Source organism: Miniopterus schreibersii (genome assembly GCF_964146895.1).
Source record: "Miniopterus schreibersii genome assembly, chromosome: 10".
Classification (NCBI taxonomy): Eukaryota; Metazoa; Chordata; class Mammalia; order Chiroptera; family Miniopteridae; genus Miniopterus; species Miniopterus schreibersii.
In genome coordinates this window covers 60,065,638-60,088,482 of record NC_138110.1, presented here as the reverse complement: position 1 = coordinate 60,088,482, position 22,845 = coordinate 60,065,638, and the positions used below count along the sequence as shown (strand labels likewise).

The following is a 22,845-nucleotide window of genomic DNA, read 5'->3' as shown; positions in this document are numbered from 1 at the left end:
CTTGTTAAAGCCAAATGCTTTCAACATAAGGTTTGTTCTTATTGAGAAATGACAGGTGTTTTTTGTTGCTGGTTGTGGTGTTTGCTAAAATGTCCTCTCTTTTATGAAAGGGAGATGAATGGCTGGTAGTTGACTGTTTCAATGTATTCAGCAAAATAAAAAGTTGGCAACTCTGTCATCAGTTTTCTGAAATTTTAGTGGTCTGTGAAATCTCACAATTTAGAAACACTGGGCTGGAGGGCTTCCCAGGTTCTCTTTTCTGATCTTAAATTTCCATAATTCTGGGTTTTCAAAGCTGAGAGGCTCAAGTCTTTTTTTTTTTAATATATCTTTATTGATTTCAAAGAGAGGAAGGGAGAGGGAGAGAGATGGAAACATCAATGATGAGAGAGTCATTGACCTGCTGCCTCCTACATGCCCCCTACTGGGGATCAGGCCCACAACCTGGGCATGTGCCCTGAACAGGAATTGAACCAAGATCTCCTGGGTCACAGGTCGATGCTCAACTGCTGAGCCACACTGGCAGGGCTAAAAAAGAGGTTGAAGTCTTGACTCAAGCTTTCCTGAGGCCCCTTATCCTCTCTCCCAGAAACAGGAAGTCTGGGAAAAGGGATGTGTGCACTAAAAATTATTATTGTTGTTATCATTATTAAGCAATGTTACAACCTCCAGAAATAACAAATCTATTTACCATTCCTCCACTTTGAAATCACTATTTACATTCTCAGTGTTCTTTCTGATCCTCTGGAAATTATTTTGCTGAAAAGAATATACACTATTCCTAAAAGAAAACTGTGCCCTGACAGCCCGGGTGGGTCTTTATTCCACACATCCAGCCGCTCTGGGTTTCAGATTAGGCAACAAGAAGGTGACCAAGTGCACAGAGACTGAGAGAAGCTCACATACAGTTCCTGGGTGCAGTCACGAAGAATTGCAGACACACATTCCCATGTGCCTGGAGGAAATGTCACCAGCACCCAGCTGGCTTCTGGCCTGTGGTGACCTTTGTAGGACTGGGGAGCTGCTCCTCACTCCTGCTGGCTGACAGGCCAGAGCAGATGCAGCTAGGGACCCGGGCACAGGACAGCTTGTTCCAGGCACCAGGAGGTGTCAGAGATGTCAGAGATGACCAGGGCCTAATGAGGCAGAAGGGTTCACCCTTCATCAGACCTGCTAGGCCAGACGGAATCAGGTTCCTTGCTACGTTCACTGGGCAGCTTATCCAATCTCTGGCTCCACTATCGACGAACTGAAACTTCAGGCAAGTCACTTTCCCTCTCTAAGCTTCAGGCATTCAGAAATAAAATTCCACTTGAAGAATCCAGTGCCATCGGGAGGGGCAAGGAGAAGATTTAGGGACTTCAAAGGTCATGGTGGTGTTCTTTCTTAAACTAGGTGCTAGATACATGGGAATTTATTGCATTATTCTTCTTCTTTATAACTTATATATATTGTTATTCAAAGAGAGGAAGGGAGAGGGAGAGAGATAGAAACATCAATGATGAGACAGTCATTGATCTGCTGCCTCCTGAGCAGATGCAGCTAGGGACCCGGGCATAGGACAGTTTGTTCCAGGCACCAGGAGGTGCCAGAGATTTGAATATATACTTTTTTTTTAAAAAATATATATTTATTGATTTCAGAGAGAGGAAAGGAGAGGGAGAGAGAGAGATAGAAACATCAATGATGAGAGTCATTGATCGAGCCCGCAACCCGGACATGTGCCCTGACCAGGAATCGAACCCCGATTGCCTGTCCTAGGTCGACGCTCAACCGCTGAGCCACGCCCGGCTGGGCTATATATATATTCTTTTATCTTTATATGATAGTAAATAAAAACAAAATAAAACACACAAAATCCAGCCATTTGGTAACTGGCTCTTTCAGCTGGACTGCGGCAGTGGGCACAGGTTCTGCCAGCAGGCTGTTCCCTAACGCTGCAATTGCGTGTCCTATGACTCATCCTGGCCCAGGCACCACAGAGTCCTGATGTCTAGTGCCTATACTACCGGAAGGGCTCATGGGCCTCTTCTCTCCACTGAGCAGGACAGGAAAACACAAAGGTGAATGTGTAAGCAGGCATGTTAGCACTGGTAACTAACGTTTAAACTGAATTCTTAACCACATTTAAAGTCTGAGTATCTTCAACCTAGGCTTGAAGACTTCTCAAAACTTCCACTCATAGGTTCTCAGGACCAGGCTGAAGACTCCCCTAGCTGGGTGTCATGATTCACAGTTGTCATCCCCAAATCAGACACTGCAAGGTGAGTACTCTCTGCTGCAGGTGCCGGCTCTGAGGGACAGCAGCCAACACTCTCTGCAGAGCCTTCAGAGAAGCTAAAATTGCCCAGCCAGCCAGCAACAGCATCTAACAGATCATCCTGGTTTCCAGAAACTCCATCCTTATTTTTTGTGCCTTATCACCCCAGAGACATAAAATAGCTTATTTCAAGTTTTGAAAAATATGTTTATTCAAATGACTCTGGCTACCAAGCCTGGAGCTTTGATCATGGAACTATGCAGAAGACCCCCCACCCCCACATAATTATTACTTCTGATAATAACTACAGTGTTATTTATATTTATACTTTCTTGAACTTAAAACACTCATGAAAGATATTCTCCCCATTTGACAGATGGAAAAATGGGGGGCTCAGAAAGGTTAAATGATTTGCTTAAAAACAGGTAGCTAGTAGTGGGAAAGCCAGGATTAAGACTCAAGTGAGTGGCTCCAGACTGTGCTTAGCACATTGGGATGAAAGATATTTACCTGAGGGAGAGATGCTCTGTGTGGGATAGAGAGCTAAGAAAAAAGTACTCTACTTTCAGGGAAAGAGGGTCAACTTCCCCAAGATCCACCTGTCACAAACAGGTATGCTCACGTTAGGTGGCCTTGTGGTTTGTCATTAGCCATGCTCTGCCAAGGGGCCCCAAGCTTTGATCCTGAGCCCTCTCGACTGGGTGATTCTTATCTGTGCAATGAGGATGTCACAGGCAGATGCCACTTCCTCCTCCCAGTCAGGCAGGACTGGTCATCGCCCCACCAGGCCATCACTTGCAAGCCTAGCCCACCCACTCAGCTATTTACCTTGATCGCAGGCTCACTCTTACAGGTAGGTTTCTTTTTGGCAGCAGGTCAGTTTCACTTCCTGGTTGACACCCAGACAGCCCCAAAACAACAACAAAGACTCACTTCCTCTGAAGCCTGCCATCCTGACACCATGCTATACACCGATTGTAGGCAAGGGAAGTTCAACAGCTCCCTTTCCATTCTGGTTTAGAGAATCAAGTGGTGCTAGGCCACTAACACTGCCTCTTTATTAGAGAGGTTTAAGAAACCCACCCACAAACATTTGCCAAGCTGTTCTGTGTGTCGGGTTTGATCCTGGGGGTTGGGGACACAGGCAAGTGAGTCATGAGCCTACAGAGCCTACAAATACTGAGAAGAAACCACACAAAGGGCTAAGAACCCAACAGAGGGGAACACTGAGAGCCTAGGAAACACAACTAGATCACCACGCAGTCATCTTCTGAGCAGATGATCAGAGCTTAAAGGGGTCTTCATGTAGGCAAGAAATCTAATGTTGCCCATCTGTCTTCTATGGACCTTTGGGTGCAGCTCTGAGAAATGGTTCAAAGCCCTAGGTCTAGCATTGCACTGTCCAATACAATAGCCTTCGCCACGTGTGGCTTTTTAAATGTAAATTAATATGAATTAAAAATTCAGTTTAGTCACACTAGTGGCTACTCTATTAGACCGTGCAGATATAGGGCATTTTCATCACCACAGAAAGTCCTATTGGGCAGTGTTGGCTAAAGACTCACAGCTCTGGATTCCAATGCCAGCCTTCCACTAACCAGACACATGACTTTGAATAATTGGCCCTACCTTTCTGTACCTCTGTTTTCTCATCTGCAAAATGGGGATACTTTCCTCAAAGGCTGGTGTGAAGACAACATGAGCTCATGCATGTAATACTCTTAGAATCACAGTGGCCAGGTACTTAGTAAGTACTCAATAAATGGTAGTTATTTTCATTTTTATCACTATTCCATAGCACCTAGGAGGCAGGTACTGTGCCTGGTGTTACTGCCTCTCTTCTGGTGCTGCTGGCACAGCAGATGCCCATCAAATGTCCATCAATTCCTTTTTCCCTGGCTGTTTTATCTGGGGGCCAGGCTGACACATATCTGCCATCAGAGGATTAGAGGAAGGAATACTCACATCTGTAGAGATGGTTCCACACGGGGAAGAAGGCCATGTAGAGGGCCACATCCCCCACTGTTGGGTAGGACTTGAAGATGGAGATGATGGCAATCTGGATGAACATGAAGAAGATAGGATGCTCCCTGGGGTAGGGCAGGAAAGACAGACATACAGAGATCAGTCAGGAACCAGGCCCACCTGAGATTCCTGACTCTATCCCTCAAATCCAAAAATACTCTCCAGGGTACTTTAGGCAAGGGCTGGCTCCACTACCCACAAGACATTGGGGCCAGGCCAAGTAGCAGAGCGAAAACTGTAAGGACCCAGAGATGCCCAGAGGTGGTGAGGAGGGCCCAGCAAACACTAGAGAAACAGCCCACAGAGACATTTCCCAACAACCTCCCACAACCAGCTCCAGGCCTCCCCCCAGGAGCCACCAAGGAAAAAACACAAATGAAGTCAGAGGTTCTTTATTACTAGGCTTAAAAGACTGCTTGTCACAGTGTAATTAGGCAGCCTCCCTTGCCAGAGGCCCCCCTGACAACTGGACCCAGGACAGGAAGTGCTTCCTTGCTGATGCTTTTTCTCTGACAATTGGGTCAGTGGGGTCTATAGACCCTTAGCTACATGAGCTATTTTCCAGAAAGAGAACTGAGAGCTGTGCAGCTTTTCAGCTCTTAAGGGCTGGAACTGGATGGAGTTTTTGTTACCTTAAACTAACAACAAAATGGTTACCATTCCCCGAACCCTTGCTCTGCTAAGTTCTGTGCCAGGCCCTTTTCTTGCAACATTGCATGTGTGATCCTCACTACACCTCAACTGCCCCTCGAGGCAGGCAATGCTGTCACCCGCACTGTGCAGATGAGGAAATCAGGCTCAGAGAAGGTGAGTTAGTTAGTAAGCGAAGGAGCTGTTTGTCTTCAGAACTCCAAAGCACCACACTGTTCTCCTGAGTGCCTGGCACGATGACAGCTCTGATCAGGGAGGGCGGGGAACAGCTCAATCTCCAGGGCTCCTCCATGAGCTCACCACATGCAAAAGGGAGGCAAACACAAAGAGGCCAAATCTACACCCTGGTCAGCTGCATCTAAACAACCTGCACATAGCCTACATCTGCACAGTTCCTGGATGCCCAGCTCAGGGAGGTTTTCTTCAGAGGTTAATGACATTCCTGTCTTGCAGGTCAAAGGTCAGGGTGACTCAATGGGTGTAAATGTGAGATATGACAAACATGAAAATTTGATAAACATGTACACACCCAAACACTCCAGTCCTTCTACAAGTAAATGCCTCAGAAACTCAGCTTGGCAAAGTCACGCAGTCCTGTAGCCTCTAAGGGTTCAGCTAGCTCAGTGAGCATCTTCCTAAAGACCATCCAAATCACTGGCTTTGGGCTTTTTAGGTAGGTGGTAACAGCTGCAACATTTCTATGAAAAGGCCAGTGAAAATGTAGTGCCAAAAAGCATGGAGACCAGAACCTCCTGCAACACTGCCTGGGGACAGGTGGCTTGAAAAGCCCTGTTCCCACAAAGCTGGCACTGGAAGCAAACTGCAGGGAGCTTCATATCCGGGCATGGCAGGGTAGCAGTGGGGGAGGTCAGGGATCTTCATATCCTTTGTCCCCAAAACTCTGAGGCCTGGTGACTAGGAGGTGAGGGGGAGGGTGTCACATGATGTGGCCTTTCACAATCTGACAGTGAAAGCTACTGGAGAGCTAGCTATATAGACAAGAGCAAGGAAAGGTGCTCTGGGCTCCCTGCTTCTCTCAGCCCAGTGGCCGGGCTTGACAAGAACAAGGGCAGGGAACGTGGACAGCAGACAGCTGGAGAGCTTGCCTGGGGCAAGGCTGCCAGAGTTCTGGAGCCTCCCAGGCCAAGGAAGGATGGATTCCTGTCATATGCCAGGCCAAGGCTGTCATGAGAAGGAAACACCAGCTCTGAGCTTTTACAGAATGGGAGCCATGTGCATTGGTTTACTGGCCATGAAGAACAGCAGAAAGATTAGAGACCTCAAGCTCTTAAAATCTGAATCAAACTCTCTCCCGGCTTCCCTGGACCATCAGGCATATCTGTACCTGTTTTCCCTTCTTTGAAGCTAGGATTACAGAACCATTTTCGGGGGCTACTACAAATGATCTCTCTTAGATCAGGGGGCTGAGCACAGATTCTGGAGCCAGACGAATAGGAGTGTGAATCCCAGTTCCACTGCATACTAGCTATGTGACTCTGGGAAAAATCATTCCACTTCTTTGAATGTCAATTTCCTCAACTATAAAATGGGAGTGATGATAAAATGATGCCTACGTCCAAGAGCTACTGGAAAGGTTAGGAGTGAATACACTTCAGAAAACCTAGAAAAATGCCTGAGATGGAGCTGGGCTCAGCATATGTTAACTCTCTCATACTGCAGAAGAGAGCTCCACAGGCAACCCTTTTGAGGGGAATTGATCAGAAGATTAAACAGAGCTGGAGGTGGCCAGATTCCCAACTAACACATCCTGAGTTCCCTTGGGCAAACTGTCACTGGACTGCCGACACAGGACACCCAACAAGATTCACTTTTTCCAAAGACAAACCCCCCCAACTCCAACCTTTGCTCTTATCCAAAACAGTGAGTGAACTCAGCAGCAGTATGGGCTTGAGTACCCCAGAGTGAGGCCAGGAGAAGAATTAAGGAGCTCCTTCCAGCCTGTACTCATGTGTGACTATATTGCTGGCCCTGGGTACTGGCACTCAGGGTGATAGAGGGCAGGGTTCCCTGGGCAAAGATGGCATAAATCTGACAGCTGATGCTCCCAGTGTGAAGGGCATCTGCAAGGCTACAAATGATTCTGTGAACAAAGCAGCAGCAGGTCCAACCACTTACTTCAGCTTTATGGCTAAGGGGATGGTGTAGAAGAAGACGTTGATCTGAAACACACACACAAAGAAGAGACTGAAGTGCTCAAACATCTCCGCAAAGAAGTACCAAAAAAGACCAATGTTTGGAGTGAGATCTGGAACAGAAAGTCTGGAGTGCAGAAAACAAAGGGAGAGAAAAAAAAAGAGCAAAGTTATAAATGGTCTGCTTTGACCTGGTTTTCTCCTAAAGACTTTGATAACTACTGGGACGCCAAGGATGACTTTGTCTCCACAGAGACCAGGATGTGAGAGGCTCTCTAGGCACCCTGGATATAGGTAATTAACAAAAACTAGAGAATGACAACCTATAATAAATATTAGCTGAGCCAAACTCTGGCATGCATCAAAGATATGAAATGAGGCAGGGATTCATGCTAGAAGTCAAAAGACCAGCCCTTATTTTACTGCCAAATTTAAAATTAGGAGAAACTCAGTACTGTAACAAAAGAGGAATGGGTTTTACATAAATAATATCTATTTTGGGGCATTCCAAAGACTGGCCTAGAGAAGCAAGCTCAAAGATCCTGCTCCTCCCCATTCCTGCTCAGCATCCCCCCAGCAGGACCACAGCGTGAGCACCTGCCACTGCAGTGAGACTTCTAGGGGCTGACGAACCATCAGCAGGTTCTGGCGAGCATACCAGACCTCATCAGAGAAGTAAGGGTTTAACTGGAAAACTTTTTATTGTGTTATATCAGATAAAAATGGGCTGCAATTCTGGCTCTTCTAAAAATTTACATTATATTTTTTATTTGAAAAAATATGGAGTTGAAACTGATGCCAATTCACAATTTCAAAAGGGGAACAAATGGAGCATGAAGGACAAATAGATTTTACTAACACAGGCTTCCACCCAGGGCAAGGCTTTGTCTTCTGCTGTAACTACAGTTCCTTATCTGTGAAATGAGGTAAAGAACACAATCTGTGGCCCAGCAGAAAACCAAGAAAAGCTTTTCACTTCTATCCAAGGAGTTACAAATTCATATTCAAGGTATAGCATGAAGAGCTGAAATTACTAAAATCATTGTTATGCTCAGCCAGGATTTAACACAAATTAGTAGTCCAGAATCCCAAAGGAGAATCTGCCACTCCAGATACCTCCCCAACCCTGACAGGTTTAAGTGTCTATCACCCCACTGGGCTGTGAGCCCCTCGAAGCTTGGGCAGTGGCTACCCTCTTCAGCATACCATACAGAGAGCATTTGGAAATGTCTGAATAATTCTTACTGCAGACCCATTTTGATTTTCTCTAAAAAGTTTGACACATAAGAGGTGGCTTTATTTAAAAAAAACCCTCTTGCAGTAGAGGAATACATCCATTCCTCTTTGGGACTGAACCAAAACCTTCTAGGCAGAGGCTGGTAGTCACTTTGGATGTCCCTAGAGTGCTCTTTAGTCTCATAGATCAAACATATGTTCTAGACCAGTGGTTCTCTACGTGTGTGCCCTGGAGCAGCAGATCAGTATCACCTGAAAACTTGTTAGAAATGCAAATTCTTGGTCCCTACCTCAGACTTACTTAAATCCTCTAATGGTGGAAGGTAATTCTGATGTACACTACAGTTTGAAGACCACTGTGTCTAGATACTCCCTGTGGTCACTCGTACTCTGACTCCAGCTGGAACTGTGAAAACCAAATTAGCTTCCAGAGTTTTCTACTGAGGTCATTACTTACATGAAGCCGTAGACTGCAGGGATGAAATCCCAGGAGCTGAGAAGGAAGAAGGAGAGGCAAAGGATTACCACTAGGCTTCCCATGTACATCACGGCATACTCCCAAGAGAAGATCCAGAAGGCTTTGCTCTTCACTTTCACAGGTATGTACTGCCGCTAGGAGAGAAGCAACACAGTACATTCAGGGAGGTTGAGAACAGAGGGCAGTTATCAGCTTAAACTTCAAGATCCATCCTGCAAAACACAGGAAATAAAAAGGTTGAAAAATCAAAGGATTGAAAAGATACTCTAGGTAAACACTAACCAAAAAGAAAACTAGTTTGGTTATACTGTTACCAGGTAAAATAAACTTTAATGTATAATGGATTAGAGAGATAAAGATATTCCATAATGACAGAAGGTTCAAGTCATTAGAAAGATACAACAGTTCCAAATTTGTATGTACCTAAAAACACAGTTGTCAAAATATACAGAACAGACATGGATAGAGCTGCAAAGGAAAAACAGACAAATCTGTCATCAGTGGGTAACTGAATAGATGAAACAAAAACCAGTAACAAGGAGCACATACAAGTAGCCTACCTAATAAATTTGATCTGAGATCTTATAAAACATAATACTTATATAGAACAGTACACCTAATAACTGGAGAACTTACATTTATTTTAAGCATTTGGGGGCATTTATACAAAATTTTCACATACCTAAATCAGGCCATAAAGCAATATCAACAAATTTCAAGGAGTCTGTTTCATACAGACACAATTCTGTGACCATAATGCAATTAATCAAAATTATTAATGAAAGGATAACCTAAAAATACCTTAGGAAGCCCGGCTGGGCGTGGCTCAGTGATTGAGCATCAACCTAGGATCCAAGAGATAGTGGTTCGATTCCTGGTCAGGGGTTTGATCCCCAGTCGGGGGCCTGCAGGAGGCAGCCGATCAATGACTCTCTCATCATTGATGTTTCTATCTCTCTCTCCCTCTCCCTTCCTCTCTCTGAAATCAATACAGATTTTTAAAAAAAACCCTTAGGAAAATTTTAAACCCTTTTCCAAATAACTCAGCAGTCAAATAAGTGATAATAGAAAATTTTGATGTTAGAAATAGTTATGAAAATACCTCATATCACTATTTGTGTAATGTAGATAAAAGAGTACTCTCAGGGGAAAATAGAGCCTTATAAACCTATATTTGAATAGATGGGCCGAAAACGTATAAGCTAAACATCCATTTCAAGACATTAGAAAAAGAATAATAGAATTAACCCCCAAAGGAGGAAGGAAATAATAAAGGTAAAAGTTAGAATTTGATGAAATAGAAAACAAAGTCACAATGTAAGGAAGTAACAAAGCCAAAAGCCAGCTCTTAGAAATGACTAATGAAACTGATGAAACTCTTATAAAATTGATCAAGAAAAAAGAGAGATCAAATAAACAACATTAGGGACAACAAGGGTGCATCAGTGTTAAGAAATAAAATTTAAGCTCAGCCAGTGTGGCTCAGTGGTCGAGCATCAACCCATGAACCAAGAGGTTGCTGGTTCCTGATCAAGGCTCATACCCTGGGTTGCAGGTTTGACCCTGACAAGGGGGGTGCAGGAGGAAGCCAATCAATGTTGATGTTTCTTTCTCATTGATGTTTCTATCACTCTCTCCCTTCCTCTCTCTCTAAAATCAATAAAAACATATTTAAATAAAATTTAAAAACTTATGGCAATGTGTTTAAAAACTGAGGCAAAATGGACATATTCTATGAAAAACATAAATAATTTAAATGTTTCAATTAAAACACCAGTGTCATACAAAATAAATAAAAGGTGATGAAAGGAGATGACAATGAAATGTAATAATTTATCCTTGATTGGATCCTGAACCCACCTCTCTCCAAAAGTGCTCTAAAGGCCATGTAAATATTTCAGAATTTCAATTTGGAGAGCATGTAATAGATACTATGAATCTATGTTAAATTCAACTTTTTGGGTGTGCTAATAGTATTGTGGTTATGTAGAAAAATGCTCCAGTTCTTAAGAGTTACCTGCTGAGCCCTGGCCGGTGTTCCTCAGTGGTTAGAGCATCGGCCCACACACCAAAGGGTCTCGGGTTTGATTCCTGGTCAAGGGCTCATACCTGGGTTGCAGGTTTGATCCTGCATACAGGATGCAACCAATTGATTTGTCTCTTCACATGGATGTTTCTCTCTCTCTCTCTTGCTCTCTTTCTCTGTGTCCTCTGCTTCCTCTCTCCTTCCCCCTTCCACTCTCTTTAAAAATCAAGGGAAAACTATCCTCAGGTGAGGATTAACAAAAAAAGACAAAGAGTTAGCTGCTGAGTATTTAGGGTTGATATATCTTATTGTCTGTAACCTTCCTGACAATAAGTCAGGGAAAACAGAGAAAAGAATTGATATATCTACATTAAGATACAGAAAATGTGGCAAAATGATAACGGGGGAGTGTACATAAAAGATATTTATTATTCTAGTCTTTCAACTGATCTGAAAGCATCAAATAAAAAATTAGGAAAAAAACTAATTCGAGAAGAAACAAAAAATTTTGAATGGCCTATAACCATTTAAGAAACTGAATTAGTAATGAAAAACTTTCCCATAAAGAAAAGAGCAGGCCCAGCCGTTTTATAGGAAAGTGCTACCAACATACAAGAAACAGATGATTGTAATCTTCACAGCAAATAACATAAGCTTGATACCAAAATCACTTAACCAACACAAATGCAAAAATGCTAAATGAAATATTGTCTAATATAATTCAGCAACCCATGAAAAAGATCATGATAAAGTTGTGTTATGACTAGGTTGAGTTTATTCCAAAATTTCAAGGTTAGTTCAACATAAGAAAAGCTATTAATATATATATATATATATATATATATATATATATATATATATATCACAAACAGCTTAAAGAAATCATATTAGTATCTAGATATATGCAACAACTACTTATGATAAAAACAACAACAAAAAAATTCAGTGAGGTGGCAGGGTAAAAAATTAACACACAAATAGCCTTCAAATGCACAAATAATAAACAATTAGAGGACACAATGGTAGAGAGAACCACATTAATAATAACACCAAGGAAAATAAAACTTAGATTTAAATGTAACAGGAAATGTGCAAGACCTATTCAAGGAAAATTTTAAAGCAATCCTGAAAGACATTAAAGTCAACTTGGACCAATGGACAGACATCTCCTGCTCTTGTTTAGAATGATTCTAAACAAGAATCGTTATAAATATGTCAGTTCTCCTTAAATTAATTTATAAATTCAATGCAAAATGCAATCCCAATAAAAATGCCAACTAGCTACTTTATGGAATTATACAAGACGATTTTGAAGTTCCTATGGAAAAACAAACATGCAAGAATAGCTAAGAAAACAGTGATAAGGAAATATCACAAAATGTTGACTAGCCCTAGCAGACGTTAAAATACACTATAAAACCTCTACAATTAAAACAGCATAATACTGGCACCTAAACAGACAAAAGGACTAGTAGAACACAACACAAAGTCCAGCATTAGACCAAAATACTGATAGAAATTTAGTATATGACAAAGGTGGCGTATCACTGGGGTAGAGACGGACTATTTAATAAGTGGTGCCAGGATAACTTAGGTAACCACTTGGAAAAAGATAAAATTAAAACTATATCTCATACTATTGTTGTAATAAACTCAAAATGCATTAGGATTTAAATATTTTTTTAAATGAAACCATGAAATGCTAGAAAAAGCATGGTAAATTTGTCTTTAACCATGATGTAGAGGAAAGCTCAAATTCCAGAGGCAATAGAAGACTGATTAAATTTGATTACATTACATGAAAAGTTCTACGCAACAAAATGGCCATAAATAAAATGAGAACATATGTCCACACAAAAACTTATACACAAATGTTCATAGCAGCACTATTCATAATAGCCTAAAAGTCGAAACAACCCAAGTACCTATCAACTGGTGAATGAATAAATAAAACATAGCAAACCATACAACAGAACAGTGTTTGGCAATAAAAAGGAATGCAGCGCTAATAATACAGGCTACAATAGAGATGAACCAGAAAACCTCATGCTAAGTGAAAGAAAAGACCATGAATTGTGTGATTCCATTTGCATGAGATGTGCAGGACAGGAAAATCTATAAAGACAGAAGGCAGAACAGGGCTGGAGGTGAGAGGGGCACTGAGGAAAACAGAGTGACTGCTAACGGGTATGGGGTTTTTGGGTAATAAAAATGTTGTAGAGTTGACTGGTGATGGCTGCAAACTCTGTGAATACACTAAAAATAATTAAACTGTACACTTTAAATAGGTAAATTGTATGGTATATAATTATATCTTGATAAAAAATAAAAGCTGTTAAAAGAAAAAAACTATAAACAAAGTCAAAAGACAACTGAAAAACCAGAAAAAATATTTTTTTTTTCTTTTTCTTTTTAATATATCTTTATTGATTTCAGAGAGAGGAAAGGGGAAGGAGAGAGACAGAAACATCAATGATGAGAGAGTCATTGATCGAGCCCACAACCCGGGCATGTGCCCTGACCAGGAATCGAACCCCGATCGCCTGGATCCTAGGTCTATGCTCAACCTCTGAGCCACGCCGAGCAGGGCAGAAAAAATATTTTCAAAGAGTTTAATGCTCTTAATATAGAAAGAATTCTTAAAAATTGAGAGAAAAAGGACCTATATCCAATAGAAAACTGAGGGGGAGGGGAAATGAACAGATAATCCACAAATATGAAAAAAAATTTCAAACTCACTTATATTTAGAGCAATGCAAATTAAGACATTTAGATATCATTTCTTATGATTAGAGTGTCAAAAATTTCTTAATGTAATGACATTCTGTTAGAGAGCCTATGGGATTGGTGGGAATAGAAAATTTGTACACGCCTTCTGGAGGGAAATGTGAAAAGATCTGACAAAACTACATCTGTACTTATCTTTGAAGTCAGTCATTCTACTTCTAGAAATCTAACCTCGAAGATATACCTTCAACAATATGAAAGTACACATACATAATGTTATTCATTGAAGCATACATTGTAATTGCAGAATATTGGAAGCAATCTAAATTCCCATACACTGGAGAGAAGTTAACACACAATGAAGTACTATGCAGCTGTAAAAAAAAAAAAAAGAATAAGGAATATCTCTGTTTCAATAATTTCCAGGAAATAATGTTAAGTGAAAAAAGCGAAGCACAAAAGAGTATCTAGAGCATGCTATCCTTTATGTAAGAAAGGAGAGGATGTAAGAGAGTATGCGTGTGTCCTGGCCGGTGTGGCCCGGTTGGTTGGAGCATCATTCCATGCACTGGAAGGTCACCGGTTTGATTCCCAGTCAGGGAACATAACTTGGTTGTGGGTTTGATCCCGGTCGGCGGAGGGCATATGGGAGGCAACTGATTGATGTTTCTCTCTCACATCAGCGCTTCTCTCTCTCTCTCTCTCTAAAAAATAAAAAAATAAAAATAAAAGAAAAGATATATGTATCTGTTCATTTGTGCAAAAGTAACACAGGAAAGATAAACCAGAAACTAAAGAAAATAATTACTTGGGGTGACAGGGGAGTAGAGAGCAAAGAGCAGGATGGCAGGGATGAGGGCCAAATAACTCTCCGAATACACCTTTTTAAAGAATATACAGAATACAATCTATTTCCACATGTGGTTTGTATCACAAAATTAAGACTGGAGCACTCAGAGCAGAAGCATATCTTAGTCATTCCTTGACTCTGAGCTGGACAAGGCCTGAATCAACCTGATTTGACCTCCTCAAATGTCCCCACTGGGAAATTTTTATCGCGGGGCTGGGGAGTTCTGCTCGTAAAAAACATGAACATACTGAGAATTTTGAGCAATAAATCAATCTAACAGTTGAAATGAAGACGAGGTTGTGACATTGTCAGAACTACAGTCCAAGTAAAAGCAGGTGTAATGAAGATCAGACAACGTGAGTCACAGCTGAGCTACACACGCTTGCCTGGAGACACTAGCGGGCTAGGAGAGCAGAGATTTTTGTCTCACTTCCTTGTGGGTCTGGAACACTGTCAGTCTTAGAGTTGCTCAATATATCTTTTTGTATAGCTGACTCTTAGAAGCACAGTAATATTTCAAACCCCCAAAATAAACAACTAAAATCAACCAGGATATGAGGGAATCCAAAATGAACATAAACAGTAATAAATGAACCTAACTGTATCACAAATCAATAACACAACCACACCGAAGGGTCCCACGGGGGTAGAAAATAACTAAACTAACGACTAAGAGAACAGTACCTTGAAGGAATGTTGTAAGGCTAAAGACAAAAAGAACTACATATAAAGCTTTTAATCAAGTTAGTAAGTGTATTTCCTACGGGGTATTTCTCACAGCAATTCTAGAACTACTTTATATGCATACTAGAACTGAACAAACAAGAAAATACATCGCAGATAATGAAAGCTAGGTTTCTCGCTGTAAGAGAAAGAAGTTATAAGGGAAAGGGAGAGACTAAAGCGAGCCCTGCGGTGCTGGGCTGGAATCATAGGTATGAGTATAAACAGACAGAATGGCAAAGAACTGTACGTGTGGATGTGTCGGTTAGTATGCATAACTTCATAGCTCTGTCTGCTCGAAGCAATGATTCCCTAATCACAATAAGCATACCCAAAACCATTGGTTTCTAAATAACATTCTCCACTAAAGGAACCAAGAGTCCTTGAAGAATACCGCTTTCAGGGCTGGGCAATGAAAATACAAGATGGACCTGGAACATCTTGTGGCACCAGAAAAAAGGGAAGTCAAGGCTCAAAAACAGTCAGGGCGTGTCCAAAGAACACAGGAGCCACTCTGGAGGAGCTCTTCATGGTCGAAGCTAGAAAATATGAGCAATTAAGCTAACAATAGCATCCAGGTTTTTTTGAGGTGAAATTCATGTAACATGCATTTAACCATTTTAAAGTGTGCGATCTGGTGACTATTTTGGTCATGTCTAACTCACAGGTTTTGTAACAGTGGCCTTGAGAGAAGTTTGAGGTGGGTGGTCTCACCACAAAGAAAGCAAGCTCCAGAGCAGAAAGCTGTTTTGTTTTGTGTTGTCCTTCATCTCTGCTAATGACATTTAAAAAGAAACAGGGCGGGAAGTGAGAAAGAGCCCTGGAGAACCGAGTCAGGAAGGCTGCTCAAAGCAGCTCTCTGAGGAGAGTCCTAAGCATAAACGCAGGAGATGAGGTCTCACTCTGAAAACCCCATTAGCAACCCCAAAATTCTGGTTTGCTACCACATTCTCAGTGCTTACTGGATCTAGAGTGTCACTGTCAATGTTTGAGCGGGAATGATTTTTTTTCCTAGCAAATCTGTGATTATAAAATGTGCACTATATTTTAGGTATAATTTTTGTTTTTAAGACTTGGTCTTGGGAGTCAGGCTTATTTTGGGAAACAAAGCCCTGAAAATATAAAGTAATGAAGAATATTTACTGAATCTACTTATAAAAACTGAATTTGCACTATTTCAGGACTACTCCTGTTACATAAAGTGAGGAACACCTGAAATTCTTAAAAAAAACCTCAAGGAGCCTGTCCAGGCGTGGCTTAGCGGTTAAGCGTCGACCTAGGATCCAGGAGATCAGGGTTCGATTCCCGGTCAGGGCACATGCCCGGGTTGCGGGCTGCAGCTGATCAATGACTCTCTCATCATTGATGTTTCCAGCTCTCTCTCTCCCTCTCCCTTCCTCTCTCTGAAATCAATAAAGATATATTTTAAAGGAGATAGATCTTCAAGTTTTGCAAAAGAAGCCGGAAATACAAATTTTTGACATGAATTTTTAAAACATTGACAACTAATTTAAAAAAACTAAACACTAGGGTCAAATAAAGCATATCCATGGGTCAGATGTGGGCCTTGGGCTATGTGTACTCTCGACCTGAAAATTTTAACCCATAGTTATATCCCCCAAATCACATTGTTGCTAATATATAAAAATATTTTGGTTAGTAAGAGGATCCTTAGACTGCTTCAGGTAAAACCACACTATAATAAGAAAGGGGAGAAATGTATAATTATCTCCCTTTCCCCAACTCTCTAAATCACTAGGGAGAAAAGCTTTTTCTAAACAGAAATAATTTCCCTTCTAGGATAATGTTGTGAAAAGAAAAATCAGTTATCAGAATAAACTCAAAGAAACACTTTAAATAAGGTCTTAACAAAAGAAACTCTTCCAAAGCACTAATTCAAAAATATATATGCAACCCTATGTTCACTGCAGTGTTATTTATAACAGCCAAGTTATGGAAGCAATCCAAGTGCCCATCAATAGATAAGTAGATAAAAAAGTTGTGGTACATATATACAATGGAATATTACTCGGCCATAAAAAGAATGAAATCTTGCCCAGCCGGGCGTGGCTCAGCGGTTGAGCGTCGAACTAGGATCCAGGAGATCAGGGTTCGATTCCCGGTCAGAGCACATGCACGGGTTGAGGGGTGCAGCCGATCAATGACTCTCTCATCATTGATGTTTCTATCTCTCTCCCTCCCTCCCCTTTCTCTCTGAAATCAATAATTAAAAAAAAAAAAAAAAAAGGAATGAAATCTTACCATTTGTGACAGCATGGATGAACCGACAGAGTATTATATTAAGGAAAATAAGTCAGATGAAGAAAGACAAATACCATGTGATTTCACTTATATAGGGAATCTAAAGAACAAAATAAACAAACAAAACAGAAGCAGACTCATAGATACAGAAAACAGACTGATAGTTGCTAGAGGGGAGAGGGGTTGGGAGACTGGGTGAAAAATAATGAAGTGAATTAAGAAGTACAAATTGGTAATTACAAAATAGTCACAGGGATGTAAAGTACAGCATAGGGAATATAGTCATTATAATAATAGTGTAATAACTATGTATGATGCCAGGTGGGTACTTGAAATATTGAGAGGATCACTTTGTAGAGTATATGACTGTCTAAACACTATGCTGCACACCTGAAACTAATATAAAATAATATTGAATGTCAACTATAATTGAAAAATGAAATTTTTAAAAAAGGAAAAATGAAACTTTTTTTAAAAAAAGAAAGAAACTTAACAAAATTTTTTTATACCTAAGCTCTTAGAGTCTAAGGATGAGACTCAGGATAAGACCCATTGCAAATGCATGATCATGCCCTTACCCTCATTTTTACCTGTTCTAAAAGGAAAGGAAACTAACAGCATTGCCACCTCTGCCTTGGCCACCTTCTGGAGGCAGCAGAGACAACAGAAAGCTGCTGGGGAAAGAGAAAATAAAATGTGAAAGTTCTACATGGCCCCAAAGAATGCCTAGGGAAGGGCCCCATTATCCAGAAAGAACTGGTTGGGTTTGGCTCCTTTGGTGCAAGGTAGGACCATATAACCTACCACAAACTCCAGAAAGTATAGAAATCACAGGATTAACCTTTCCAGTTCAAAGATAAGAGGCCTGATTGGATCAAAGCAAAACCATAACAGCACTCACAAGGTATTTTCCCCTGGTTTCTGTTACTTTCTTCCAAAGAAAATAAGAACCTCAAGCTATTTAAGGGGTTCCAAGGTTTTAGGAATCCCAAGCAAAAGGAAGGAGGAAACTAGGAACTTCCCTGACTGCACCATGGGTCTCCCTCTGCCAACCTCACAGCTTGGCCTCAAGGTGCTGTGCACTTTAGGGCTATTTTATTCTGCACGCTATCAGATCATAACATTTTAAGCTTGTCTCTCATTTGGACACTAGGCCCTAAGCCAAGGTAAGAGGAAGAGCAAAGTTGGGGAAGGAGGCTAGTGAGCTCAAACCACCATTTTCATAAGTGACTCACCAGAGAGCCAGATGCAGCATCCCCTGCCTTTGATGCTGAAGCCTTCCTGTGTTTCACATGGGGAAGAGAAAAACAGCTTTGCCTCTGGTACTGGTTGGACACTAGCCTGTCCACCACCTACCTCTAAAAATTCCACCAGCACAAAGGAGGCAGATTTGTAGTGTCAAAGAAGTAAGTACAAACTAACTTTCATCGTTCCTTTGACTATAGAAAATTACATATTTTCTTTTCCCCTCATCACTCCATGTACCTTCAAACTGGTGGCACTGTCCTTTCTATGAATATTTGAACACGAATAACCATAACTAATATCTGTTGAACTCTTACCATACTCTGTTCTAAATATTTGACATATAATTAACCCTTTACAGTAGCTACTATTATATTATCCCCATTTTATAAATGAGAAAACCGAGGCATAGAGAAGTAGTTCACTTGCCCAGGATCACAAAGCTAATAAGTATCCAAGCCAAAAGAACTTCAGAGCCTGTATTCTATTTCCCTCCTTTTTACTATAAAATTTCAAACATGCATAAAAGTTGAAAGAATACACTAATCAACCATATATGCTACCTAGATTATATATTAACACCTTGTCATATTTTTTATCTGTGTGTATAAATTTTTCTGTGTATAAATTTTCTACACATCATGACACCTCTCCCCTAAAACACTTCTGCATATAACTCCTAAAAATAAGAACATTCTCCTATATACCACAATACTGTTATCAAATCCAAAAATTAACAATTTCCTATCATCAACTAATATCTAATGGATCTTCAAAATATTCTAAATGCCCCCTAAACATCCTTTATAGCTGTTTTTTCCAAACCAGAATCCAATCAAGACTCACCCATTCCACTTGGTTATTGTGTCTCCTTAGTCTAGAAGAGTCCCCTCACTTTGGCTTTTTTGTGACAATGACTTTTTGAAGGGAACCAGACCAGCTGTCTTATAGACCATCCTACATTCTGATTTTTACTGTTTCCACATGGTATCATTAAACTTGCTCCTCTGCTCTTGTATTTCCTAAAAGCCAGAAGTCAGATCTAAGGGCTTAATGAAGGTTATCCGTTTAGGTGAGAAGATTTGGAGCTAATGCTGTGCACTCTGTGCTGCACCACATCGAGAAGCACATCGTGTCAGGCTGTTCTACTGTAAGTGAGACTGGATTACCTGGTTAAGTTGGTGACAGCCAGAGCATTCCTTTGTAAAGATTTCATTTTCCCTTTGCTATTAGCAGACAATTCAGAGGTGGGAGTTGGGGGTAATATTTTGCAAATGCAAATATCCTGGTTCTCCAAAAATCTTTCATCTAAAGATTTTGGTGTCCATTAATGATCTTTGCTAGATCAATTATTTCACTGGGGTCTGCTACTCTGTCATTCCTTCTACATTTATAAGCTAGCATTCTTCTGTAGAGTTTTCCTTTATCAATTGGGAAAGAACTATAGTTCCTTTTTTCCTTTATCAATTGGGAAAGAACTATAGTTCCTTTTTAAAAGACAGGGAACTGCTTAGTTCTTTCCTTTTAATTATTAATTTTCAGAAGAAGAAATTGGTAAAGCAGCCAAATCAATGATGATGTGTACTTTTTCTTCTCCTCACTCCTTTTCTTTCTTTTTTTTTATTTTAAATATATCTTTATTGATTTCAGAGAGAGGAAAGGAGAGGGGGAGAGAGAGATAGAAACATCAATGATGAGAGAGTCATTGATCAAGCCCACAACCCGGGCATGTGCCCTGACCGGGAATCGAACCCCGATCGCCTGGATCCTAGGTCGAAGCTCAACCGCTGAGCCACGCCCGCCTGGGCTCCTCACTCCTTTTCTGAGCATAATTATGGACACATGAATTTTTATTTATTCAGTGTTTTACAATTACTTAATGCTCAAAATATCCTAAATATAGCCAGAAGGAGCCCCTTTGAGCAGGTTCCACTGTTCTTTTGACATAGTACCATTAGTCTTTGAGGACCATTTTAATTTCCATCTTAACACGATATTCTAGTCAAGCCAGTGCTCTGTGTCCCACCATTACACGTTTCCTAGAGGGAAGTATGTGCCTATAGAGGGCTTGAAAAAACTGTGAGAAAAACATAGTATCAGGAGCAGATGTGTCACTTCCTGGTGGTTATCAAATTCATTTTGATTTGGGGCTTAAAAGGGTTTTATTAAGATTATCAGGTCCAGCTAACCATGCTTACCTAAGACTCCCCAACACGTGGCCATTCAGCCTGTGGCCTAAACACTGTGATTCACAGGGAACTCACCTCCCTTGAGACATCCCATGCTGTCACAGAACTGCTGCTTTTTACTGAGTTGACTGTAGCTCCCACCCATTGCTTCTACCTTCTCTCCCTGGAGCCTATGGATCTCTTTGAAACTCAGGCCTGAAGGGTCCACTTAATGGTCTCTGAGGAACTAAGCCCTAAAGGATAATTTCCTCTTCTGTTCCCTCCCTCATATTTAAACAGGTGGGTATATTTCCTGGATGTGACGGGACTGATTTTCCAAATGCCGTGCTGACTCACAAGGCCCTACTGCATTTTAGGCCACTTTATATACTTACATAAAAACAAGTAAATACAGTATGGGCTGGGATTTTAATTTCTACACAAATGGGATCCTCTAGTTCATCCCAAACTCTTCCTAGTCCGGTTCCTCACATATAGATGGCTGCCAGGCACAGCTAATCCCACGTTCTGGAGTTTTGCATCCAGTCCCTCATCTCTCCATTTCCCCTCACACTGGATGGGACCCCAGTCGAAGCCTCTGACTCGATCCAATATGATGATCTAACCTTTCCCAACCTCAGCTCCCCCTCACGCCAACCCACCTAACAGGCTGCCAGAGCAGTCTTCCTGCAGCACTCCCCTGCCCAGCAACCTTCAACTGCTTTCTATCTGCAGAGGGAGCATACTGAAGGTGCCCAGTAAATACTGGCAGAGGTAAATACTGGAGGACAGAAGAAAGTGACTGGCTGAGATGCTTGATTTCATAACTCAAGTAGTTCACTGTTGTCAGGAGGCAATTCCCTTAAGTTTTAAACAAAAGCTATTATTAATTAATTAATTATTATTATAAAAGCTATTTTTTTTTAAAGACTAGTTCTTTTGTTAATCCGCAATGGAGGATATTTTTCCCATTGATTTTTAGAGACAGTGGAAGAAGGGGCAGAGAGAGAGATTGATGTGAAAGAGACACATTAATTGGTTGCCTTCTCCACATGCCCTGACAGGGGCCAGGGATCAAACCTGCAACCCAGGTATGTGCCCTTGACCGGAAATCGAACCCACAATCCTTTGGTGTGCAGGCTGACGCTCTAATGACTGAGCAACACTGGCCAGGGTTTAAACAAAAGCTATTTTACATAAAGCTTTAGAAAAGCCAATTTCTAAATATTTCACAATTATTTAGAAATTGGCTTTACAAACCATTTAAAAAATTGTAGTCAGTTCATGTGTATGTATAAATACATTTTTAAAAATTTAAATAGTGATGCTGTTTTATTTTTTGATTGATTTTTAGAGAGATAAAGGAAGACAGAGAGGGGGAGAGGGGAGAGAGAAAGAGAGAGAGAGAGAAACATTGATTTGTTGTTCTACTTATTTATGCATTCAGTGGTTGCTTCTTGTATGTGCCCTGACTGGGATTGAACCTGCAACCTTGGCATATTGGGACGATGCTCTAACCAACTGAGGCACACCAGCCAGGGCTAACAGTACTTATTTGGTAAATAGTTACACAAAAATTCTGGCTGCATGCACTCCCCTTAGTGCTCAGACTTTCTAAAAAATAAACTGTAAATATGAAGTAAGAAAGAAAATACAAACAGCACATAGTTATCTAGAAAAATGCTTGGGTTCAAAAAAATCTAGAAAGAAAATCAAAGCAAAATAATTTCACAGTATGGTGTCACATCTATTAAACTAGCAATCATAAGTCAAATTTAAAAAGCCAATGGCACCCTGGGAGGAAGTGGGTCACTTCACTTAAGACACTGGTGATGGCACTGCAAATTGGCTCAGGCTTTCAGGCAAACAATCTGGTCTTGCATGTTAAGAACTATTAAACTTCTCACACCTTTGGGTCCAATGATTCAGCTGGAAAAACATACTTTAAGGAAATAACTTAAAAGAAAACCAGATTTCTATACTATTTACATTAGTCACAATTAGACCAAGCTAACCATATATCATCATGACATAAACACAA

At 40.9% G+C, this 22,845-nt stretch overlaps 1 protein-coding gene across 1 annotated transcript in view; it reads right to left on the bottom strand.

Annotated features, from left to right (window-relative positions):
* PIGU (phosphatidylinositol glycan anchor biosynthesis class U) overlaps nucleotides 1-22,845 on the bottom strand; it is a 76,213-nt gene that overhangs the window by 14,854 nt on the left and 38,514 nt on the right. Inside the window, exons 8-10 of the mRNA XM_081148922.1 lie at nucleotides 8,783-8,937; nucleotides 7,073-7,216; nucleotides 4,226-4,350 (exon numbers count right to left, since the gene is read on the bottom strand). Of these exons, the coding sequence (XP_081005048.1) occupies nucleotides 4,226-4,350; nucleotides 7,073-7,216; nucleotides 8,783-8,937 (424 nt within the window). The remainder of the gene's footprint in view (nucleotides 1-4,225; nucleotides 4,351-7,072; nucleotides 7,217-8,782; nucleotides 8,938-22,845) is intronic.